Source organism: Lontra canadensis, unplaced genomic scaffold, assembly GCF_010015895.1.
Source record: "Lontra canadensis isolate GAN:19392208 unplaced genomic scaffold, GSC_riverotter_1.0 scaffold12, whole genome shotgun sequence".
NCBI lineage: Eukaryota > Metazoa > Chordata > Mammalia > Carnivora > Mustelidae > Lontra > Lontra canadensis.
The window spans coordinates 16045115-16066643 of NW_022631006.1; the positions used below are offsets into that span (position 1 = coordinate 16045115).

Consider the following 21529-nt stretch of genomic DNA (forward strand, 5'->3'; position numbering starts at 1 on the left):
GGTTTGCCCTATAACTTGAAGGGTACTGAGTCACCCTGGAGATGAGCAAACAGGCTCAGAGTGTTTAGGGGATGTGCTCATCCGTGTCCTCGCTTTCATCTCTTTATGGGGAAGACCCATGTAGGCACCAAGTGGCCAACTCCTGTTGCTCAGAGGTCCTGGAGCTAGCCAGGCAGACTCTGGCTCCCTGTGGGCTCCTGCCTTGTCCTGCCACACACACCCACACTTGGTGCCCCGCCCACCTTCTCAGGAACTCCCACCCCTTCCTGATCAGGCTCCAGAAGCCCCACACTAGCAGCCCTGAGAGGCCCTTCATCAGGAACCGGAGCTGGGAAAGAGGTCTCCAGCTAAAGCACTCGGCCTTGGGCCGGTTCCTTTATCCAGAAGGTGCTGGCAGTTTCAGAGGACTGTCTGCACCAGCCTGGGTAAGCTGGCTGGTGGAGTAGCTTCCTCTGCCAGTGCCTACCGTCACTCTGGGGCAGGATAAAGAAACCCAGAGGGCAGAAAAGTGGTTTATTTGTAAAGGAGACTGCTGCAGTACGAAGAAGAGACAAGGCGTGAGGAGCACTACATAGATTTTGGGCCAGATTCTGACTATAGTACATGTTTAAAAACTGGGGAGAGAAGATCAGTTGTGCTGTTAGACTAGAATGCTGAGGGAGTTCCTGTAGACTTCTCTCTGCGGGCCCAGCCTCTACCTCACCCCAAGGCATGTGCCAGCCCTTTTGACAGTGGGGAGCCTAGGGGAGAGGGAGGCTTTTTTGTGGGGGAGTTCCAAGATGCCAGCATCTGTGCTCCCACTCCATCCTTAGGCTCACAGCCCCCTAATACACATACACACTGCTTGTCAGCTCCAGTCTTTTGAGACTTTTTCTTAGCTTGGAAGAAGAGGTATCACTTTGCCCCAAAGTAATAACAGCTCTCCTGCCAGGTCCCACGTGTTTCCCAGCCAGTGCCTCCCCCTTCTCCAGGCTGAGACATTCTGGACTTGGGGGTCTCTGAACCCATATGGATGATTGACCATGGCCACCTGGACCAAAATTTGGAGGTGGGAATGGGGAGGAGGCAGAGGGAGTCAGAAATAGGAAGTACAGAGTAAGGTACAGGCCCAAACCTCTGCTCAGCTGGGCAGTGGAAAGAACCCCTGGACAGGAGGCCTAGAAGTTCTCATAATGGTGGGAGAAGTGAGTCCGGTCCTGCTTGTTGATGAGCTGACAGGCCTTTTCCACATTCTTGGTCATGCCTGGGGGGCCACAGCTAAACACCCCAATCTTCCGGACCTGTTGGGGGCGGGGAACGTGAAGGCTAGCTCAGTGTTCGTGTTAAAGACAGGCAAGAGTCCTTGATGAGGGCTCCTTCAGGTTTCTGGTAAAGGTTTGCTGTGCACCATGTGTGGTGAAGGCTGGCCCGGTGTATTTACATCTAGCTCAGTTTTGGTAGACTTGCTCTGTGTGGGTCCAACCTCCACCCCCTTGAAGGCATTTGTCAGCTTTGGGGACATGATCAGTGTTTCAGATCAGGGCTGGGTTAATAAACGTTCCAGTTAAAGGCTAGCTTAGTGTCTCACTGAGGGCTAGGCCATTATGAGACAGTGGCTAGCCCAGTGTTCATGGTAAAGATCAGCATCTAGGGTGAGGGCTGGCTGGGTATTCATGGTAAGCGTAGCTCTGACTTTACGGTAAGGACAAGCTCAGTCACTGCACCCTTCCCTCTGGACAGGCACCTTGGCTTTAAAAGAGGCAAGTCTCTGTTGCTGCTTCCCCCTTAGCCCCTCAGAGTGACCCCTACTATTTCTCTACTCCATGAAACCCACTTATCTCCTGGGTGATGTGTTCTCATCACCTGTCAATTCCTTCCCTCATGGAGATGGCCTGGGAGGTTTGCTCAGACCTCAGGGGATAAAGGCCAGGAGAACCTTCATATGGGGTGGGACTGACCTGCGGGTGCACCTCCTGCAGGGACTTGAAGAAGGGCTCGAAGGGGGGGCGGCCGAAGTGGGTGATGGAGCGCAGGCCCGTGAACAGACTCCGGTTCAGCACCTTCTGGAAGTGCCGCTCACAGATGTACTGGGGGCACAGGGGCAGGTCAGGCCAAGGACAGTCAGGGTCCATGCCTAGCCCAAGCCAGCCTGCAGCTCAGGAGACAGAGAATGGGGTGGGGAGGGAGCTGGAGGCTGAGGATCAGGACCACCATCTCTGTGCCCCCTCTGTCTGAACCTGGCTGTCCACACACCTGGCCTGGCCATCTGTGTCACCCTGTCAACCCAGGTACCCACCCAGCCGCCCTGCCCTACCAACATGGTGGTCCTGAGGTCAAACTTCTCAGCCAGCTGGGTGATGTAGATGTGCACGGACACCAGGTCCTGGCAGTCATTCTCCTCCACCTCCCGGATGATGTCAGCCAGCCACTCAAACTGCCGCTGGGTTCGTGTCACCCAGATGAAGTAGATCTGGGGACACATGGCAGGAGCTCAGGACCTGGCTTAGCTCAGGGTCCCCATATCCCAGGGATCCCCACAGCAACAGAACTCTTCTGGTCTTGGCCAGCTTGTGTCTCTCCCCAGACACCCTGGGGGATGGTGTGTTGCAGGGACCACAAGGCCAGGTTCTGGGTGGGGGGTGTGTGTGGAGTTACCCCAGAGCATAGAGAGGTAGAAGGCTTTGACAACCTGGGGTGGTGAAAAAGGACACTTGTCAAGTGAGCTGAAAGTCTGATGGGGTGGGAAGCAGCTTTTTCACTCTGAGCCTGCCCTGCCATTCCCTCCAATGGGCCCTCCTCAGGCTGCGAGGCTCTAAATTAACCCTAGCCCAGAGGGATAGGGTTCTACTAAGGGGCACGTCACAGAGCAGCCTTAGGGAAGACCCAGCTGGCTTCCTGGAGCAGATGGGAATGGGCTGAAAGAGAGACTGAAAGGATGGAAGCTGCCACGGAGAGACCCACGTCCAACTTCTGAAGAGGTTGAAGCGGGGCTGTGTGAGTTAAGAAGCAGAGGCAGAGCTGGCATGGACAGAGGAGAAGAGGAGCTGCCTGTCACCCTCCAAGTGCTGACAGCGCATGGGCTGGGCCTCTGCCTGCTGCGTTCCTGTGTCCCTGACTCACCCGCCAGGCCCAGAGAAACAAGCTGGGGCCTGCTACCGGGTCCAGGCTGGGGTGAAGGGACCTGGGATGGAGGGGGCCTGAGGGCCTGGGCTGTGTTCCCGGAACCAACCCAGCCCACCAGCCCTGCCTCGCACCACCTCCCCTCTTCTTCCTCTTGAATGCAGAGCCTGTTTCACTTCTGCCCCACCCCAAACGTTCCCTTCCTTCTCCCAACCTAACAATGCTCCCTTCAGGGGCTGGCCACCTCTGTAAGACAGAGTGGGTTTTTTAACCCTCTCCAACTCAGTTCCTTAGGGTCTGAGGATATCCTGACCCCTCGGGGGTCAGGCCAACTGTGCCTTGTTCTTCAGATGAAGAACAGAGGCAGGGGAGACAGGCAGAGATGGATGCAGTGATAGGGAGCAGGGTTCGGCAGGAAGAGAGGGCACTCACCTTCTTGCAGAACACGTGGCAGCTGACCGAAGACTTGAAGACCAGGTCTTTGAGGATGGAGGCAAAGGGGGTGACCCCAATGCCCCCTCCCACCAGCACTGACACCTCAAACTTATGCCATTCCTGGTGGCCCTCTCCAAATGGCCCATCGAGGTACAGCTGCAAGAAGAGTGGGTTGGAGTTAAGCTCCACCACCACAGTAGTTCTGAAGCGAGAGATGGGAGGCAGGGAAAGGCGGGTATGTTTATAGAGTGAGGTGAAAGGGGGTACCATGGCATTACCTGGAAAGACCAGTCTCTGGATTGGGTGAGGGGAGGGATGCTGGGGAGCCTGGGGCTGCAGGGCAAGGCCTGCTAAGGGGATGTGGGGTGGGTAGCTCATCTGGCCTGGGTCTGGTCACCTTTGGGTATTTGGCACAGCCATCTCCTGTTGGAGGTGAGTAGATCTCCCTGAGCCGAGTGGTCCAGGGCCCTGCCGCCCGGATGTGCAGGCTGAGCGTGTCCTCGTGGGGCGCAGAAGTCAGTGTGAAGGGGTGGTACTCAGTGGTCCCCAGAGCCAGACAGGCGATCTGCACCCACTGTCCTGACTTGTACTCAAAGCCTTGGGGCCGCTGGAACTGCAGGTGGGTCACTCCTGAGGAAAGGAAGTGGGCAGGAGGCTGCTATCCAGGACCCAGCACCATTGTGGCCTCTAGAAAGTTCCCCCATCTGCAACCTCAGCTCTTCTTCTAGAATATGCCAAGGCCTCTTCCCACCAGAAAGCGTTACTCCCTTTGGGCCATGCCCACCCTAAGGAAGGGCAGTGAAGCACCGGTACTCATGGTCAACAGGGAACGGGCAGCCTGGCCTGGGCTCCTTCCCTCTCTGTTGTGAGAGAGGCTCAGGTCCCCTGGCCAAGAGCTTCTCTTGCCAGCTCCCTCATCACTGCCACCCCAAGGCCCCTGCCAACTCCATTGGGCCAGGCCAGGAGACTGCAAGGTCCAGGCTCTGGCCATGCCCTGTGGGCCTTGTCAGTACCACCCAGGTGATCCCTGACTGCCTCTAGGCTGGTACCTGAAGGCAGCAGCTCAGCCTTCACCACGCTGATCTCCACCTTCTTCCGGCTCAGGCTCACCAGCTTGTCCCCCACATAGATCAGTGCCGGGACCAGGAAGAAGATGTGGAAACGGGGCAGCTGGATCAGGCCAAAGCTGCCGTGGATGATGAGCTGGATAGAATGAAGAATTCGGCTCAGACCAAGCCATACCCACAACAGTGCCTGTGGCCAGCTCAGAGCTTACTCCCTAGTATCCTCCACCCACCCCACCCCACCCCACGGTCACCTTCCACCCCCACCTCTCTGTGTACCTGTGTACCAGGTTCCCAGATCTAACCACTTCCAACCCCAACTACTTGCGCCTTTCTGGCACCATCCTAAACCAGCCCCTTTGACTCTCAGTGGGTTTTCTGCAGTAGCCTCCTGGGTGGTCTTCTACGGGGCTGCCCAGTGTGACCCATTCTTTTCAAGGCAGCCAGTGTGACTTTTTTAAAGTTCATTTTATCATGCCATCTCAACTTAACCAGCCTTAGTGGACTTCCCATTATACCACAGGATCTTGAGATGCTCTGGCCTTTGCCTGCCACTGTTTCCCCTTCCCTGTTCTTCAAACATAGCAAGTCTTTCTGCTTCAGGACCTTGGCACCTGCTGTTCCATCTCCCTGGAATGCCCTCTCCCTGGTTCTTCCCCTGGCTACCTCTCTCATTGTTTTAAAATTTATTTATCTGGGAGAGAGAGCGCGTGAGAGCATGAGCAGTGGGGAGGAACAGAGGGAGAGGGAGAAGCAGACTCCCTGCTGAGCAGGGAGCCTGATGTGGGACTTGCTCCTGGAACCCTGAGATCATGACCCAGGTGTACCCCTCAATCTCATTTGTCAGGGCTCAGCAAATAGGCTGAGAAGGCCTCCTTAGGCCTTCCCTGGGTCCTCTGTTGTATCCCCCAGTCAACTTCCATCAGAACATTTGTCATCATCCACACTAATGTTGTTTCTTCATTGACAAGTTTCCCCACTAAACTGGGGGTTTGTGTATGTCCTTTTTTTTTTTTTTTTTTTTTTTTTTTGCCACCATACTCTCAGCTCTTAGCAGTTGCTGCCTGGCACACAGCAGGCATTTAATAACTGCTAAGTTAGTAAAAGGAGTTACCCCAATTTATCCTCTGCCTTTGGAGACTAAGAACACCTAACCAGTCCCCCTTTTCCATGAAATAACTGACATAACTGTTTTCTGTGGACTTGTATTTCCATGAAATAACTGAGGAATTGTTCAGCTCTGGTCCTTTCTCCAACAAGCTGGTCTAACAAGGTCAGACACAACTTGCCCCCATGCTTCCATTTGCGTGTTCCTAAGTCTGGTAAGTCTGGCTTCTGCTTCCACCTCTTCTCAGGACCTGCTTGCTGGGGGTTCACCCGTCCCATGAATGGTCAGACCCCAAGGTCTCCTTTCATTTGCTCCCATGGTTGGCCATCTGTGGCACTAGCAACTTCCCACTCCTTGCCACATCTTCTGCTTCTCTTGGGCCACTCATTTTCCATCTCCTCCACTGGCTCTCTATTCCTTCTCCCAGCCCTGATCCTGCATGTTGCCCAGTCTCCTCTGTCTATGCTGTCCCATGTGGCCCGGCCCCTCCACTGAGCCACAGCCCTTCAGTGGCCACCGCAGCCCACACAGGTCCTGCCACCACCTAATACTCTGGGGCCATCCACAGCCAGGCCTGTCCCATCTGTGCCCTGAATATTCTGTCATCATTTCCACCTCTGCACCAGTGCTCATGCCCTTTATTCTATCTGGAATGCTCTTCAGATTCCACTCTGCCCTGTCAAATCTTAGCTTACCTCTCCTTAAGACTTGGCTCAAGTCCCATCTTCTCCCCAACGTCTTCCCTAACCAGTTTGGCCCAAATGAAACTCCCTTCAGTGAGCTACTATAAACTCAGTGTTTGGAACACTCAGCTCAGCAATTAATCCTATATTGTCTGCTCATTCTGACCATTTCAAGTTCATGGCCCTTATCTCTGCAGCAAATCCCAAGTTCCTGAGGGCCTAGCTTTGAGTCTCCCCGTCCTCCACCCAACTACTATGGCATACCACATACCACCAAACAAACGTGTAACTAGACCCTTCAACAGATAACTGTTAAACTGAACTCTGGCGCCTCATTCAGCTCTCCCTTTCCCCAGCTTAGTGTTCCTCTGCCCACAGGACTAACCCAAACCTCTCTGGGCTCTTCTCTGAACTGGCTCCTCTTTCATTATGGAGCCCACACCCACCCCCAAGGCTTTCTGAGCATTGAACCAGGCTGAGCACAATGTCTGGGTGACCTCATACCGCTCTGTTTATACATCCCATTTAGTGTTGGCTCTACTTTTAAACCACAAAGCTGCTGCAGATTCATGGTTGGCTGAGGAGCTGGGGTGGGGTGGGGGGAGCTAGCCCTGCCCTCTTCTGCCTGGATCAGGAGCCTGGACGTCCTTCTGCAGGGTCCACTCCACACTGGGGTCCTTTATTGTAGCTTCTCTTTCTGTCCCAAGTCAAGTGGCCATGAGGGATAAGTGGGTGTTTCAGCCCCGATATCCCCCCAGGTGAGACTCCCTCTAGTGGCCAGCTCTAGGACTGCCCAGCAGAGGGTCCTGCACCTTTCTGAGCCGCTGACTTCCTTGCTGGCGGGAAGGGTGGCTCTGAACTCCAGTGATCCCCAAAACCCAGGAATAAGTCAGAAAGGGGTCTTGGTCTCAGGGAGTCAGTCTGGCCACCCTTCTGGATCTCCTATCGAGAAGAGCTGCTTTTTCACCAGGACCCAAAACATCACCTCTACCCCTAGCAGAAACTGTAACCCAGGAGGCTGGGGCTCCACCCTAGCAAGAGTGGGTAGGGAGGGACAAATTAGCCAGCTTCCAAAGAACGCAGAGATCCCTTTGGAAACAAACATCATCAGTTCTAGGAAACGACCTCACCCAAGGCTGGGTATTCATCTTCAGAACCGTGAAGTGCTGAGCCTTGGGCAACAGGGAAAGAGACCCTCTGATCAGTGAGGACAGAACTGCACCTGAGAGGAGGCAGGGCAGCCCCCAGGTGCCAGCCTGACTCAGGCCACCATGGACTCTCTCCTCTGTCTCACGACTGTGTGCAGTTCTGCCTGGAGCCAGGTGACAGATGGCAACCATCTGGGCTCTGTGCTTCTGAATGTTGGTAGCCAAGATATCATCGGTGGGGACGCTGGGGCCTTGGGACTTAGTTTAGCTTCTCAGCAGGACTCTCGGGTGCTCTTTAGGGAACTGCCTGTGTCCATGAGGAAGGCAAGCCAAGCAGAACCATGACACAGGCACAGATTGGAGTCAGCTCTGGAACTAACTAGCTCATGCAACTGATGGCAAACCCACCGAAGATAAAGGGAAGAGGACGACAAGAGAAGGGAGGGAGGCAGAGCCTGGGTCAAGGAGAAGGAAAGGGAACAGGTAGAGTCTTAAAAATCCATCTTATCAACAGACCAAGTGAAGACATTTTGAGCAAGCTCATTAACTCTACAAGTGGCACTCCACTGGGCAGAGGGGTTGGGGTACTAAGACCTCAGAAAACAGGATCGGAACAAAAGTGGCAGAACCAAATTAAGATACATTTCTCTCAAATAAAAAGGGTATTGCTCCCCTGCATGTAGGCAGCCCACCCAGGAGCTCACACTAGCCACCGGAACTGCAGAATCACTGGCTGGGCAGAAATGATGTGGGCAGACCAGCCTGGTGGGGCTGCTACTGCCAGACCCCTGCCAGGGCACCCATCTTTCAGGTGCTGCATCCCCGGGTCCATCTGCTTAGCAGCCCCACACTAGATTCTCCAGCTTTGAAGTGAGAAGTGGAGGGGATTCCTGAGAGTACTAAGGGAATGGAGAAGCTATCATGGCCTTCCTGGGATCATCCCGCCCAGACCCCAGGAGCCCTCACCAGAATGTAGAGCAAGATGTAGAGGTGGTGGGTCAGCCAGAAGCCCCGGAAGCTGTGGCGCCGGAAGTGGTGGGAGGCGAAGACATACATGATGGCCAGGACCAGGAGGAGCAGCACCCCCGTGAGCCCTGCGAAATGAACATGGAGTGAAGGACAGAAGGGCGGGGCTGTTCTGAGGCGGCCAGGGGTCAGGGTTCCCATCCCACTTCATTGCTCTGGGTGGGGGCCATGGAAGCCAGGCTTCTCCTTTGTTCTCTCCCCACACCACTGATTACAGATTCCTTTTATTTCAACAGACTCTGCTCATCCCTCCTAAGCCTTGTCCTGATTGTTATTTCCCGAGTACTGGTGTCATTTGTTTTTTGTCTGTCACTTCCCTCACTGTCGGGCCCACAAGAACAGGGACCAGGCTGCTGCTGGTTCAGCTCAGAATCCTAGCACCTCCTGAGGGCTTGGCACCCTGTGGGCCTCATATAAATGTGTGCTGACTGAAAGAAGGCAGGGGCAACAACTCTGGGCCCTCTAACCCTCTGGGTTAGACTTTGGACATTGCAGGTCCTGTTCCCATGGAGTCAAGACTCTGTCTAAGCCCCATAGCCCCTGCCTTGGCTACAACAGTGTGGGCTGTGGGACCATTAATGAGTAAGCACAACCACCTGAGACCCCTGTGTTCAGCTCAGTGCTGGTGGGAGGACCCTCCTCTCACAGGGGATCCCAGGCCTGGGGTACACAAGAGAGCAGTACTAGATTCAGGATGGGAGAGCGAGGATAGAGAATGGCCTCTCAAGTGTCAAGGAGGAGAGAAGCAGAAATTAAGAAGATTAGAGCCCTGCAGTATGGAAAAGCTGAGGTTAAGAAGGGATCTAACCAAAGCCTGTAAAGGCCTGAACAGAGAGGAGGGCATAAACACAGCCTTACCCACTAAATCCCAGTGTGCAGGAATTAGCAAGCACTCTGAAGTTCAAAGCAGACTGTTTTAGGATTTAAAAAAAAAAAAATGCTGTGTTTCACAGAGAGGAGTGTAGAAAATGTATTACCCCAAGGAGGAAACAGACTGAAAATATAAATAGGTTTGAGAAGCTTCTGAATAGATTCACAGCTAATAGTTCTAAAATAGGTGATTATGGGGAGTTAGGAATATGTCCCTAAACAGCCCTTGTCAAGACAGACTACAAGGGGTGGAGGGCTCTGCCTAGTCTGACAAGGCCCATCCCTCCAACATGCAGCTGGAGCATAGCATTCCTCAAAGCCACTGTCATGGTAGGTGTGTATGTTGGGGTATAGGGAGAGGGGACCACTCCCATACCACAGCAGAGGATGTTCAGAGTTGGGGCAGGAGCCCAGCCAAACTCCCAAGAGAAGGACTGGGAAGCAGAGGCTCTTACTGCCCCAGAGAGTCCTCGGGACCAGAAGGCAGAGCCTGGCCCACCCTGAGAGCTGAGTGAGTGCTGCCTCATGGCAATTGGAACCCAGAGCCAGGAGCTCAGAGCCAGACCCAGAAATTCAGAGTAGGGAGGGCTCTTACCTGGCACAGTCTGGAAGAACCACCAGTAATACTTCTGGGGAAACTCAGACCTGTGGAGAAGGGAAAGCAAGGAAGGATGCTGAGAGATGTCTGGGACTTCCAGAAAGAATCTTCCAGAGGAAACACCTCAACCCAGCCACCAGTCTCCCTTTCTGCCCACTTGGGGCCAGGGCTCTGGCTGATCATTGTTTGTCCTATCACCTGGAAGGTGACACTCTCCTCTGAGCCAAGAAAATTTGGCTCCATAAAGTATCCCCCACCTTGACACACACACACACACACACACACACACACATACACGCACATATGCACACGCACACAGTCATCTACTCACTCACCCATCGTCATGGAAGAGTCCAGGAAAGAGGCAGGAGAGGACGCTGAGTGGGCTGATGGAGAACAGGTACACATTCACCACATGGCCCGCACTGTGCAAGACTAAGGAAGACCAGACAGGGTGGGAGTGAGTCAGGGGGCGGCCTGGTGGGGGCCTTCAACCCATTCAGCCCAAGTTGGAGGACTCCAGCCACCCAGCCTTGGGGGCCTGAAGAAGGACCTTAGGGGTCTGCACTTCTGGTCTCTCATCATCCTCCTGTCCCTCCCCACCCCCGCCATGCCCCATATATACCATCTGTGAGCACAGCCACAGGAATCTGAAATTATACCATTGGAAGTTCATTCTTTGGGTTTCTCTCAAAGAGTATGTTTTACCACATAAAAGCTGGGAAAGATGGCATTGATGCGCCCTCATTCTGGGGTGTGTGTAGCTTGTCAGCTAGAGGCTGGTGAGGGGGCCCTGAGAGCATGGGAAGAGAGCATGTGGGGCTCCTGGGCTCACTTCACACCACCATGGGGCCAGCTCCATCCTTCTAAGAAGGACATCCGGGGCTTACACTCAAGCACAAAGGAGAGCAGAGGGGCAGGCAGCAGGGTGCAGGAGGACATGGAGAGAACCCCTGGGACTGCGGGGCCCTACCTGTGAGGATGATGGCAGTGGAGGCAATGAGCCGGTGGAAGTCCACGGCGGCGTCAAAGGGCACGTAGCGGTGGAGGAAGGTCTCTCGCAGGAAGGTGATGAGGTTGCGGCACATGGTGAGCAGGATGTAGGAGAACATGAAGGAGATGCTGGCAGCCGTGCCCCGGGACAGGATGATGCCCACACGGGTGGTGTCCGTGATGCCCGTGTGGTGAGCCCGGTAGGCGTAGTCTGTCGGGGAGCCCAGGCGGGTGAGAGGAGAGCGGTGCAAAGGACAGAGAGCTGTGGAGGCGGGTTAAGGGCCCACCCCGGCCACCTCCCCCACAGCCTCTCTTCAAGTTCAAAAAGTCCCCTTGGGCCCGCAGGAGCCGGGACTACAGGGCTGCCCGCACTCACAGTAGGCACGCTCCAGGAAAAGGCCCCCAGCAATGGCATAGAACACAGCCACACAGCCGATGTGGCGGCGGTAGTTCTCAATGAAGCGCTTGAACTGCTGCAAGGTCTGGTGGCGCCGGCTGCGCTGAAACTTTTCCCGGTGAGCCTCTGTGAACAGCAGAGGCTGGAAGGATGTGACCCTGGGAGATGGGAAGTCTTGGCTCTGGCTATGGAGCGCCCCCTCCCCCAGTGCAAACCCATCTTCCCAGAGCAAAGAAAGGCCATCAGTTGCTCAAGCCAAACAGTGTGCAGACCCCCAAAGGCTCTACCACACTCCTCAAGCAGTCAGAGTAGGGACAGTCTTGCAAGTGCTCACTTGGTCAGTACATCCCAGGGGATGCTCTTCCTGTAGCCCAGTTCCCACTCACACTCAGACAGCCCTCTCCCCTCCCAGTCTGCAGCTGGCCCTTCTTACCCTGCTCTCTTCTCACCCTTTGCTGGAAGCTCAGAAGACACCCCCTCCAGGAAGCCTGCCTTGACTTCCCAGGCAGAGGTAAGAACTTCCTTGAGCTCTGAAGCCCCTTGCTTTGACCACTATTACAATAGTCATCAGTGGGACACTCTATCAATGTACCAGACCATCCTGTCAGACTGCGATCTCCCTGGGCATGAACTCTGCCTCCTGCCTGCACCCCTTTATGCTGAAGGGATGAATGACCTGCCTGGCCTTAAGGGGAGGAGCAGGCGTACTTCTTGCCAAACCTCCGCCGGATCTCCTGTGGAGGGTCTGTGTCCATGGGGCACTGCAGTCTCTGTGCTGTCCACTCCACGTCAGTGTTGCTGTGCGGACAGCGAGCACTCACTCTGGGGGAGGGACTAGGACAGGAATGAGAGAGAGAGGATTTTGGCCACCTGAGCCACTTGATCCTCTGCTGCCCCGGTCTGTCTTCAGAGGGGTCAGAGCTCTCAGCCAGGGGACAGCAGGATTCTCTAGAGACCTAGAGAGGGAATGAGTTACGTCCTGGGGATACACACACAGTGGTGCCCTTCACAAGGGCATCTGACCCAGGAAGTAGATGAGGGCTGAAATCCAGCAGGTTCTCTGCTCTTCCTGGTGCAGGGCTATGTCTGCCTAGAGTGCGGAGCCCTTTTTTCTAATTTGCAGGAAGGCACAACATGGGCTGGTAGGGGAGAGAAAAGTCAACCTCCCACCTCAGCCCTCCTTCCAACATTCCCCAATGAGAGCTCACCAGATCTTTTCCTGGCTGATGTAGGAGGCTCTCCGGCACAGGTCCTTGATGACTTCAGGTACCTCCACCCCTGTAACACAGAGCAGCAGCTCAGGGCCCAGAGCCCAGGAAGCCCTGGCACTCACCCCATATCCAAACCATAGAGGGTCCTTGGCCAGTACCCTTGCCTTTTGGGTGCCCCAGCCTTAACCTCTGCTCCCAGTGGGACCCAGTCCCAACCATGAGTGGGCAGGGAGAAGGCCTAAAACAAAGTTGGCCAGGCAGTGTCCCCTGGGTGCATGTCCACCTTCAGCCCCACTCCTGGAACTGGAATCAGGCTTATGGGATAGAGTTCAGGAACTATGTACAGTCTTCCTGCTGAGACCATTCTGCCACAAAACCCCTGCTAAACCCTCCAGCTTAAAAGCTACTGGGAATTAAATGTAGCCCTAGGAGGTGCATAAATGGAGATCACCATAAAATCCTTGCCACCTTCCTCTGTTTAAAAATGTCCATAATCGGGGCACCTGGTGGCTTAGTTGGTTAAAGCCTCTGCCTTTGGCTCGGGTCGTGATCCCAGGGTCCTGGGATCGAGCCTCACGTTGTGCTCTCTGCTCAGCGGGGAGCCTGCTTCCCCCCCCCCTCTCTGCCTGCCTCTCTGCCTACTTGTGATCTCTGTCTGTCAGAAAATAAATAAAATCTTAAAAAAAATAAAAATAAAAATGTTCATAATAAAATGTTGGGGAGGGGGATACTCTCCCATGAGCCACCCATACCTCTCTGGGCTGAGCACTGAGGGGCAAAATGGTACCAAAAGGCAAATCTAGGTGCACAGGGAAAGGGACGATCCTTGTGCTATTCTTGTACCTTTCCTGTAGGTATGTTTAAAATGTTTCATAGTAAATCTGAAGGAAACAGCAAGACACAACAACGACTAAAAGCAAAACAAGATAGGACTCAGAGGTACTCTTCTACATAATCCTCACTCCCCCAGCCTGGTCCTCCACCCCAGGGGCTGGATGTTCCTGGGACTCTGGCCTGGGCTCATCTCCAGGCACCTGCCCCTGTTCTGCCCTCAGGCCCAGGTGCCTACTGCCCTGGCTGCCTGGGAAAAGTGAGAAGCAGGAGAATTGGGAGTATTGGGTCTGCACTGCACCAGCTCTTCTCTAGCCCCGGAGCGTCAGCTCTGTCCTGCCCAACTCACCCCTCTCCCCGATCTGAGCTGCTCAGCTCCCCCATGTTCTCGTAATCCTGGGAGGGGCTGGGTTTGGTCTCAACTTGCCCCAGTGAGACAATGTAATGGTACTTTAACAGCTTGGAGGAGGCCACAGAGTCCTGCTACCTGCCCCCTCCTCACCCTGGCTCTAGCCCCCACCCACCTGAGTCAGACTTGAGTGGGACAGGAGTAGGGGGAAGGACAACAGAAGTGGGTCTCCGTGCACTCAAGCAAACATGAATTGAGCGCGCAGACAAGGGATATAAAGGCAAACAAAACCAGAGCCACCCCTCCCCCCATCAACACCTGCCACCAAACCGAGTAGCTCAGATGAATATGGCCCAGGGCTGTAACAGGGAGACACTGTTTCCCCCGGTGCTGGGCACCCAGGACAGGGGTTTTGACAGAGAGCTGGGAGAGGCAGAATCTTATCTGCTGTCCCTGCACCCCATCCCGGCCTTGCCCCCCACCCCTGGGGCAAAACTGCATTAGGACTCTTGTGGGCCCTAGGCACTGACAACTTACTAAACCACTTCTGCCCTTAAAAAAAACAAAACAAAAAAAAAAGTAAATACATGTATTTATAAAAGGTAAATATTTTTTACAGTCATGTTGGTATATAGAAGGATATAATCCAGGCTGGATATGTTGCCATCTATTCATTATTATTATATTCCTTCTTCTGATTTTAAAGAGATTAAAACATTTCTGTGGGCTTCTAAAAGTAGGTGTAGGTGGGCCCAAGGCACTGTGCCTGCTGTGTCTAATGGCTACGTCAGTCAGCCCCAAGCCCAGGCCGCCCCACCTTTGACACAGAGCTGCGTGAATCGGAGCTCGCTGTCATGGTCCCGCAGCATGAAATGGAAGTCCTCCCACGTCAGCTCCTCCTTATCTTGGAAGCCAGACTCCCGGAACATGGACTCCACCACCTCCGTCAGCTGGGCCTTGGACAGGCAGTTGTTGGAGATCTCGATAAAGGACCTGGGGATGGGGGAGGGAAGCCATCAGACCCCGAAAAGAAGCTTGAGGCCTAGACAAGAGGGCCTACTGGCCATCCCACCAGGCCTTCAGAGCCCATACAGAAGGGCCCCAACTGGCCAAATCCCAAGCCCCCTCCTAGTTTATAACAGTCTTTGGCTATATGGCCCCTGCTCTTTACCCTCCTGTTCCCACCTTCATGCCCCCACTCCTTTCCTCCAGCAGTCCCTGTCCTGGCCCACTCTTCTGGCCATCCCGCAGGACCAACCTCAGCATCCTGATGAACTCGTCCTTGGAAATGAGACCATTCCCATCAAAGTCATACATGCGGAACATAAGGCGAGACTTCTCCTCAGGAGAGCCTGGGAGGAGGAGGACCCTGTGAGAGCCCCAACTTACCTGCCTAAACCCCAGGCTGGCCAGAAGGGGCCTCACATGAGTGTGACCCCCTGCTGAGCACAACAAGGGGTCACTCTGCTTCCTGATTTCTACCTGGGTGCTCCCAGATGTCTGCTGTGGCTGGAGACCTGGCCTGGCACTTCCCCATCTCCAATGGGTCAGCTACCCTCCAGCCTCAGTCTCTAGCCCCTTCCATCACTGCCTACCTGGATGATTACTCCCTTCTCCCCTACCTTTCATGAAGACCACCAGGATGTCCAGAAACTCCCGGAAGGACAGGTAGCCATTGCCATCTTTGTCAGCCAGGGAGAACATGGACTCCACAAACATGTCCTGGGGCTTGAGGCCCAGGGACTCGGCAAACTCAGCTCTGCTCAGCTCGCAAGTCAGGGCCTCCCGTACTTTCTGGGATGAGTCCAGGGGCAGGGTCCCTGCGTCTGCCTGGTCGATGTCCAGCACCTACCCCCGGGCAGCAGCAGAGGGAGGGAGAAAGAAGGAGACAAGGTATCCTTGATTTGAAGTCCAGCTGAGGCTTATAGAAGCTGCCTTTTCCAGGTATCTGCCCCCCACCATCTCCTGAGCACCTGCCCTGTGCCCTGCAGGTGGTCCCTGGGGTCATTTGTTCTACAGAGCTCTGGTCCTCTGTGTTAGCTGGGTGGACCAGGGATGCACACTTGATTCAAGCAGGCAATGTGGGATGGGACTAAGAGGTCCCAGGTCTTGACCTGAGCACAAGAAAACTCAGAAGTTGTGGACCACCATGTTCTTCCAAGTGCTCAGAGACACAGACAGAGGGAAGTAAACATACAGAGAAAACCAGGCAGGCTAAGAGAGAGAAGTAAGTGACCCTGTTGGCTGGCAACTCTCTTTCCTCGCCCCTTCCAGGCCAGGACACAGTCTTCCCTTTGGAATTCCTGAGATATCACCGTAGCCTCAGTCAACTGATCCTTTGTCAGTACAAGCTTGCTCTTACACCCAAAGGAGTTTTGACTGGGAAAAAAAAAAAAAAAAAAGCCTCAGCTGAGTTGAGAAAAAGCTGGGCTTGGGAAAGGAGAATTCTCACAGTGGGCTATCTGCAGCCCATCCAGGAGCTTCCCAAGCATCAGAACAGGCAGCAGGGGAAGGAGGCAGACCTCAGGCCACGGGACCTGTTTCTCCTGCCTGTCAACTGGGGGCCCCTGGTACAAACCTGGCTATGATTTCATGAGGCAAACCTGGTTGCTTCAAACAAGGAGCTTTAGTGGAAAGAGCCCTGGGGTTAGAGGCAAAAGACCGGGTTCCTGTCCCAGCTCTGCCACCCACTTGCTGTATGACCACAGGCAAGTCTCTCCAGTCGTCTGGCCTTCATTTTCCTTATGTGCCCTACTTGTCTGACAGGGCTATTGTGAGAATCAACAAGATAAACTGTGTGGAAAATGTCTTGAAAACTGGAAGCACTGTGCAGATAGAGAGGTTGGCAGCTACCCCCAAGTCATAGTAGCCCACCTTCGCACACCCAGCACAAGGAGTCCCCGTAGTCCTGATGGGTCCCCAACTGAGTAGAGGTGCCCTGGCCCCCCACCGGGCCCTGGCAATGACTCTCCCCTCCTGGGGTTCCCTCCATTCTAGCGCATACTCCAGTTCAATGGGCTTGGGGAGTAAATGACAAAAGACCTGTGCCTGGTACATCATAAATAACCATTAAATGGCCTCTTCCCTCACAAATCTTCTCCCAGGCCAGCCAACCCTGCTCCTTCTCCTCAAATATTAATTGTTTGCCCTTCTACTGGGCACCTCTGTGCAGTCCCTCCTGTTCCTTTCCTCTGAGCCAAAAATTTTCTACCTCTTTTTAAGTTCTCACCAAAAATGACCCGAACCATGACTGTCCACCAGCCTAAAGACTCACCACCTTTGCTGAACTCCTACACTGCTTAGCTCCTAGCTGTTTTGTAGCCATCATTCTGTGCTGGTTATCTTCCCTTCTGTGGCTGTTCCTTCTTCCCAGAGGCACGACAGAGTCCTTGAGTGGGGCCTGGGCTGAATGGATCTTATCTCTACCAAGCTTCTCCTCTCCACCCTCCTGGACCCAGGCTACTTTATTACCGTGCCAGATAAGGACTTGAGTCCTTGCATTTCTCTTCCTGGCTTGTTTCCCCACATCCTCTCAGTAGTTCTTGGAAGTATGCAAGGTGGGCACCAATGCCCCATGGAGGCCTCTGGCAGCAGCACACCACCAAGGAGGGGGGGACCAAAGGCCCTCACTGCCCCCACACTGACCCAGGCTTTCTGCAGCCTTTTAGCCAGAATAAGTTAAGTGAGGGCAGAAAGGCTGGACAGTACTGAGGAGAAAGCTGAGTGAAACATGCAGATAAGCTTCTGATGTGGCCTCCCTGGAGTCGCACAGGTAGGCTTCAGAGCATCTCCTTACAGAAAGGCCAGGTGATTGGGCCCAAAGTGCGGTAGGTCTGATTATCAGTGTCAGGGCTCCTGACTTTCCCTGGAGTCACCCCATGGCCGCACACAGGCAAGGGCACCGCCACAAGCAGACATGCACGGACAGACCCGAGCCTAGCTACATACCTGGGAGAAGAGGTGCCTGAAGAAGGTCTCCAGGAGGTGGCTCCGCTGCTCTCTCGTCACAGCTGCCCTCATCAGCTCCTGCTCCCGCAGCTCCCACTCCTGGAACCTCAGCCCGCTCTCCTTCAGGGCCGCCCGGAGGTTGTCCACTAGCACCTGCCGCTCCTCCTCCATGTTAAATAGCAGCACCTACGGAGTGGTGACAGGGAGAGCAAACCTTTGTGGAGGCCTCCTGGGGCCAGGAGCTTTGCATGAGTTCTGTCGGAGGCCATGGAAAGAGTGTCCTTATAAAAGGGATTTACTGTTCTGTCCTGGGCTCAGTGGGGTTCTGGGCTCGCTTATAGGTGCAGAGACTGCCTTCAGACACATGTCTGCAGCCATCCTTCCCTCTCTGTTCGCACTGGAGAAGAGAAGGGAAGGCAGGGAGGACAGATGATGGGAGGGACCAGGAGTCAAACAGAGCTGAAAACCAGCCTCTGATTGAGTTCCTCTCCAAAATCTCTAACAATTCACTAGATCCTATAATCAGAGGGCAGGGAAGAGGGCCTGACTTCTTCCAAGGACTCCCAGCCAGGGCCCACTGGGGCATCCTTAGAAAGGGGGGAAAACTGTGCAGGAAGAAGGCAGCACTGGGGAGATCACATCACCCCACAGGCCCAGAGCTGGATGAACGTGTTCATGTTTCTCTCTCTATCAGGTACTATATCCTGGGACTAGAAGCCGGAAACCCTTCCTGATTCAGTGTTCCTTCCCTTCCACCTGGCTGCCTCCCTGGCTGTGGCCCAGGAATGGGACCAGCTGGGCCATACCAGGTCATACTCCTTGGGGATCTTGAGCAGCAGGGCACGGCGTCCACGGTTGCCAGACAGGATGAGGTTGACCTGCTGCGGGGGCCGCAGCTGGATGGTGCGGAGCACAGAGAGCCTGCCATCCACCACGCAGATCTGCCCGGGCTGCAGGTGCACCAGCACAGGCCGGGAGGGCTCCTTGTGGCCCTGCCATTCCAATGCTGGAGAGAGAGGGCTGGGTCAGCTGGGGCCAGGATGAATGAGGCCGGCTTCGGGCTGGAGTTAGGTCAAGGCCTCTGTAGCTCCTGGCCCCTTCTTAGGTACAGAGGCTCCTCCCCAAGAGTCCTGCTGTGCCTCTAGCCCATGTGAAGCACAACTACCATTTTCTGAGTGTTTACTGTGTGCCCAATACTGTACCAACCACTTGGAGTGAACTAGTTAATTTAATCTTCATAAACCTGTGAGGTAAGTGCTATTATTATTCCTGTTTAACAGATAAGAAAAAAATAGGTTTAAAGGGATTAAAAAAATCTGCCTAAGGCCCAAAAGCCCAAGTGGTAGAATCCAGATCCCAGTCCTCCATCAGTGTGACTCTGGACTTCCATTAATTTCTTCTCTGTTGCCTGAAATTCCAGGGTAAGATGCCACACAGCATCCATTGCAGAGGATTCTAAAGAGTCCTGGTAAGCCTATGAAATGTAGTCAGGGCCCTGTGACTCCTCCCCGTGAGTCCATCACACCCCCTTTTTGTGGGACCATGGGGAGGATCTACGGAGGGTGAAGGAGTCGAGGTCCAAAGTCCACCTGATGCCTCCATGGCTCTTCCCACCTGCCCTGATCTGCTTGAGGCCTAGAAAAGGGAGGCCTTTTCCTTAGGCTGCTGAGGTGGGGGTGGTCTGCAGCTCTGAGTCATGTCCTCCCCCGAACTGCCCTGGCGGCTCCAGACCTACCTTCCATGCCCCCCACGAGCTTCTCAGACATGATGCTCTGGCGGTCCTGGCCCTGGAGCCTCTTGAAATTTCTCTTTCGGAGCCGGGCAACAATCCAGGCACTAAGCAGGCTCACTGAGTGGGCAGAGGCAGGAGGATGTTCAGAGGAAGGGGTGGGGGGTCTGGTGAGATCAGTGGCCCCTTTAACAGGCAAGACCCCATGCTTTCCCCACCTCTTAGGTCAGCTCATTCAGTTGTCTCAAATTGTGAAGCTCCCTGGTTGTAGGGTAGGGAGGGAGCTTTGAGTATCCTCCAAAAGACCAGCACAGCCTCTGTGGCTTCCACCACTCAGGTCCCTTGCCAGCTGGAGACTAAGGCCAGAGTCCTTGTGCCAGAGACTGGACCTGCTCTGCCATGCTCCTGGTGGACTCACACGTGGCCATGCCAAAGTCTAAGTCTCAAGCCTCTGCCCCAGCTAGTTCTCAACTGATTCTCAGGCAGGGTTTGCCTTGGACAGTTTCCCAGGCCCAGGCTCCTGCAAGTAACTGTGAGATTTGGATTCCCTGTGGCTCCTGACCAACCGGGGCCCTGGAGGGACTCCAGGAGGACAGAAAGGCAAATTTCCCTGAAGCTGACTTATCTGCGGGTCAGACACTTCTCATGTCCCCTCCTACTCTGATGTTTTCGTCATACACCCAGAGAAACAGTACTCTGCATGGTCAGTGTCCTAGATGAAACCACCCCACTACCACCCCTCAGCTTTCGCATTTCACCCAACACCACCCTGCCCATCACTTTTACCCAGGGGGAAGCAGCAGAGAGCCCCGATGGTGACCCCAAAGCCAAATCCACTGCCTTCAAAATAGTCGTGCACGATGGAGGGAGCACAGGCTGGCAGGCCCTCGGTGCCGAGCTGTCTTGGCTGCGGGCAGGGGTCTCCTGGGGAGGCAGAGGAAGCTAGAGTTCTGAGGGTGCTGGGCCAGAGGCTCTGGTACAGAACCACTGAGGAGGTTAGGGTAGCAGGAAACATAGGGTGGGGGGGCCTCTGGGTAGCAGAGGTGTGGGAGCTGCTTACCCTTGTCATTATACCAAGAATGGGGTGTTTGCCTAGTGAGGTAGCAAGTGGGGTAAAAAATGAGCCTCAGCCATTCTCTCCCTCACACACACATATGTATACACACACACACACACACACACACAGCACTTCCCTTGTCACAGCTGTGGGATTAGGATAGCCTCACTGCACTGGGCCTTCTTGATATCACACCCACCCCAGGCTCAGCCCAGCAGATGAGAGTCTCCTCCCTAGGTCTCTCTGAGTCTGTCTTGCTCCCACTTGGGTACCCCCTGGGGCTGTGCAGAAGGGAAACTACACAGCCACATGTGGCCACCTTGGTGCCAAGAACCAAAGTTCCCAAGGGCAGAACCATGACTCACTGCCTCCTTGAAGTCTACTGCCCAGCCACACCTGAACCAGGCCCACAGCAGAGGAGGGATGAGACACCAGACCCCAGGCCACTCCAAGCATCCCCTGGGCCACTCACCTGTATGCCAGAAGAAGACATTGGGTTGCAGGGCACTGGGGTTCATGCTGGTGACAGCCAGTAGGACATCCCGCAGGGAAGTGTTTCTGATCTCTGTGATTTCTTCCTCAGTGAATAGCCTGGGGGTGGGAGAGTTGGGGAGATGTTGTATTGGGAGAGAAATGCCTGCTCTAGCCCAGGGCTCAGAGAGGCCAAGGAGAGGGGGAGGCCAGCTGGGAATCAAGGGGCTGCTGACATTATACACAGAGGGCCTGGGGCCCAGGCCAAGATGAAGTCTGAGGAAGGGACCCAGACAGGCCTTACCCATTCCCGGTGTTCTCAAACCAGTAGCGGTCGCCATCCCGCAGCCGCAAAATCTGGTCAAGGACGATGGTGCTGAAGAGGGGCCCAGGGTCTCCGTGGCTCTCCAGGAGCCCCCCGGGGAGCAGCTCCAGGTGGGACAGGTTCTGATTGTACAGGGCAGCTGTGGCCTCCAGCACCTGGGGCCAAGAAGGGATAGCAGTGAGTGCAA

The 21529-nt window shown here is 54.6% G+C and overlaps 1 protein-coding gene across 1 annotated transcript in view; it reads right to left on the reverse strand.

Annotated features, from left to right (window-relative positions):
- Nucleotides 1-396: 396 nt before the first annotated feature.
- The window catches only part of DUOX1 (dual oxidase 1), a 33046-nt gene continuing 11913 nt past the window's right edge, over nt 397-21529 (reverse strand). The window contains 22 exon segments of the mRNA XM_032856604.1: nt 397-1280; nt 1938-2066; nt 2294-2449; nt 3532-3690; nt 3932-4164; nt 4584-4737; nt 8504-8631; nt 10029-10078; nt 10367-10466; nt 11005-11235; nt 11401-11579; nt 12130-12255; nt 12630-12699; nt 14630-14805; nt 15071-15164; nt 15435-15660; nt 17761-17946; nt 18567-18766; nt 19496-19609; nt 20276-20413; nt 21019-21137; nt 21322-21497. Of these exon segments, the coding sequence (XP_032712495.1) occupies nt 1158-1280; nt 1938-2066; nt 2294-2449; nt 3532-3690; nt 3932-4164; nt 4584-4737; nt 8504-8631; nt 10029-10078; nt 10367-10466; nt 11005-11235; nt 11401-11579; nt 12130-12255; nt 12630-12699; nt 14630-14805; nt 15071-15164; nt 15435-15660; nt 17761-17946; nt 18567-18766; nt 19496-19609; nt 20276-20413; nt 21019-21137; nt 21322-21497 (3267 nt within the window). The 3' untranslated portion in view covers nt 397-1157.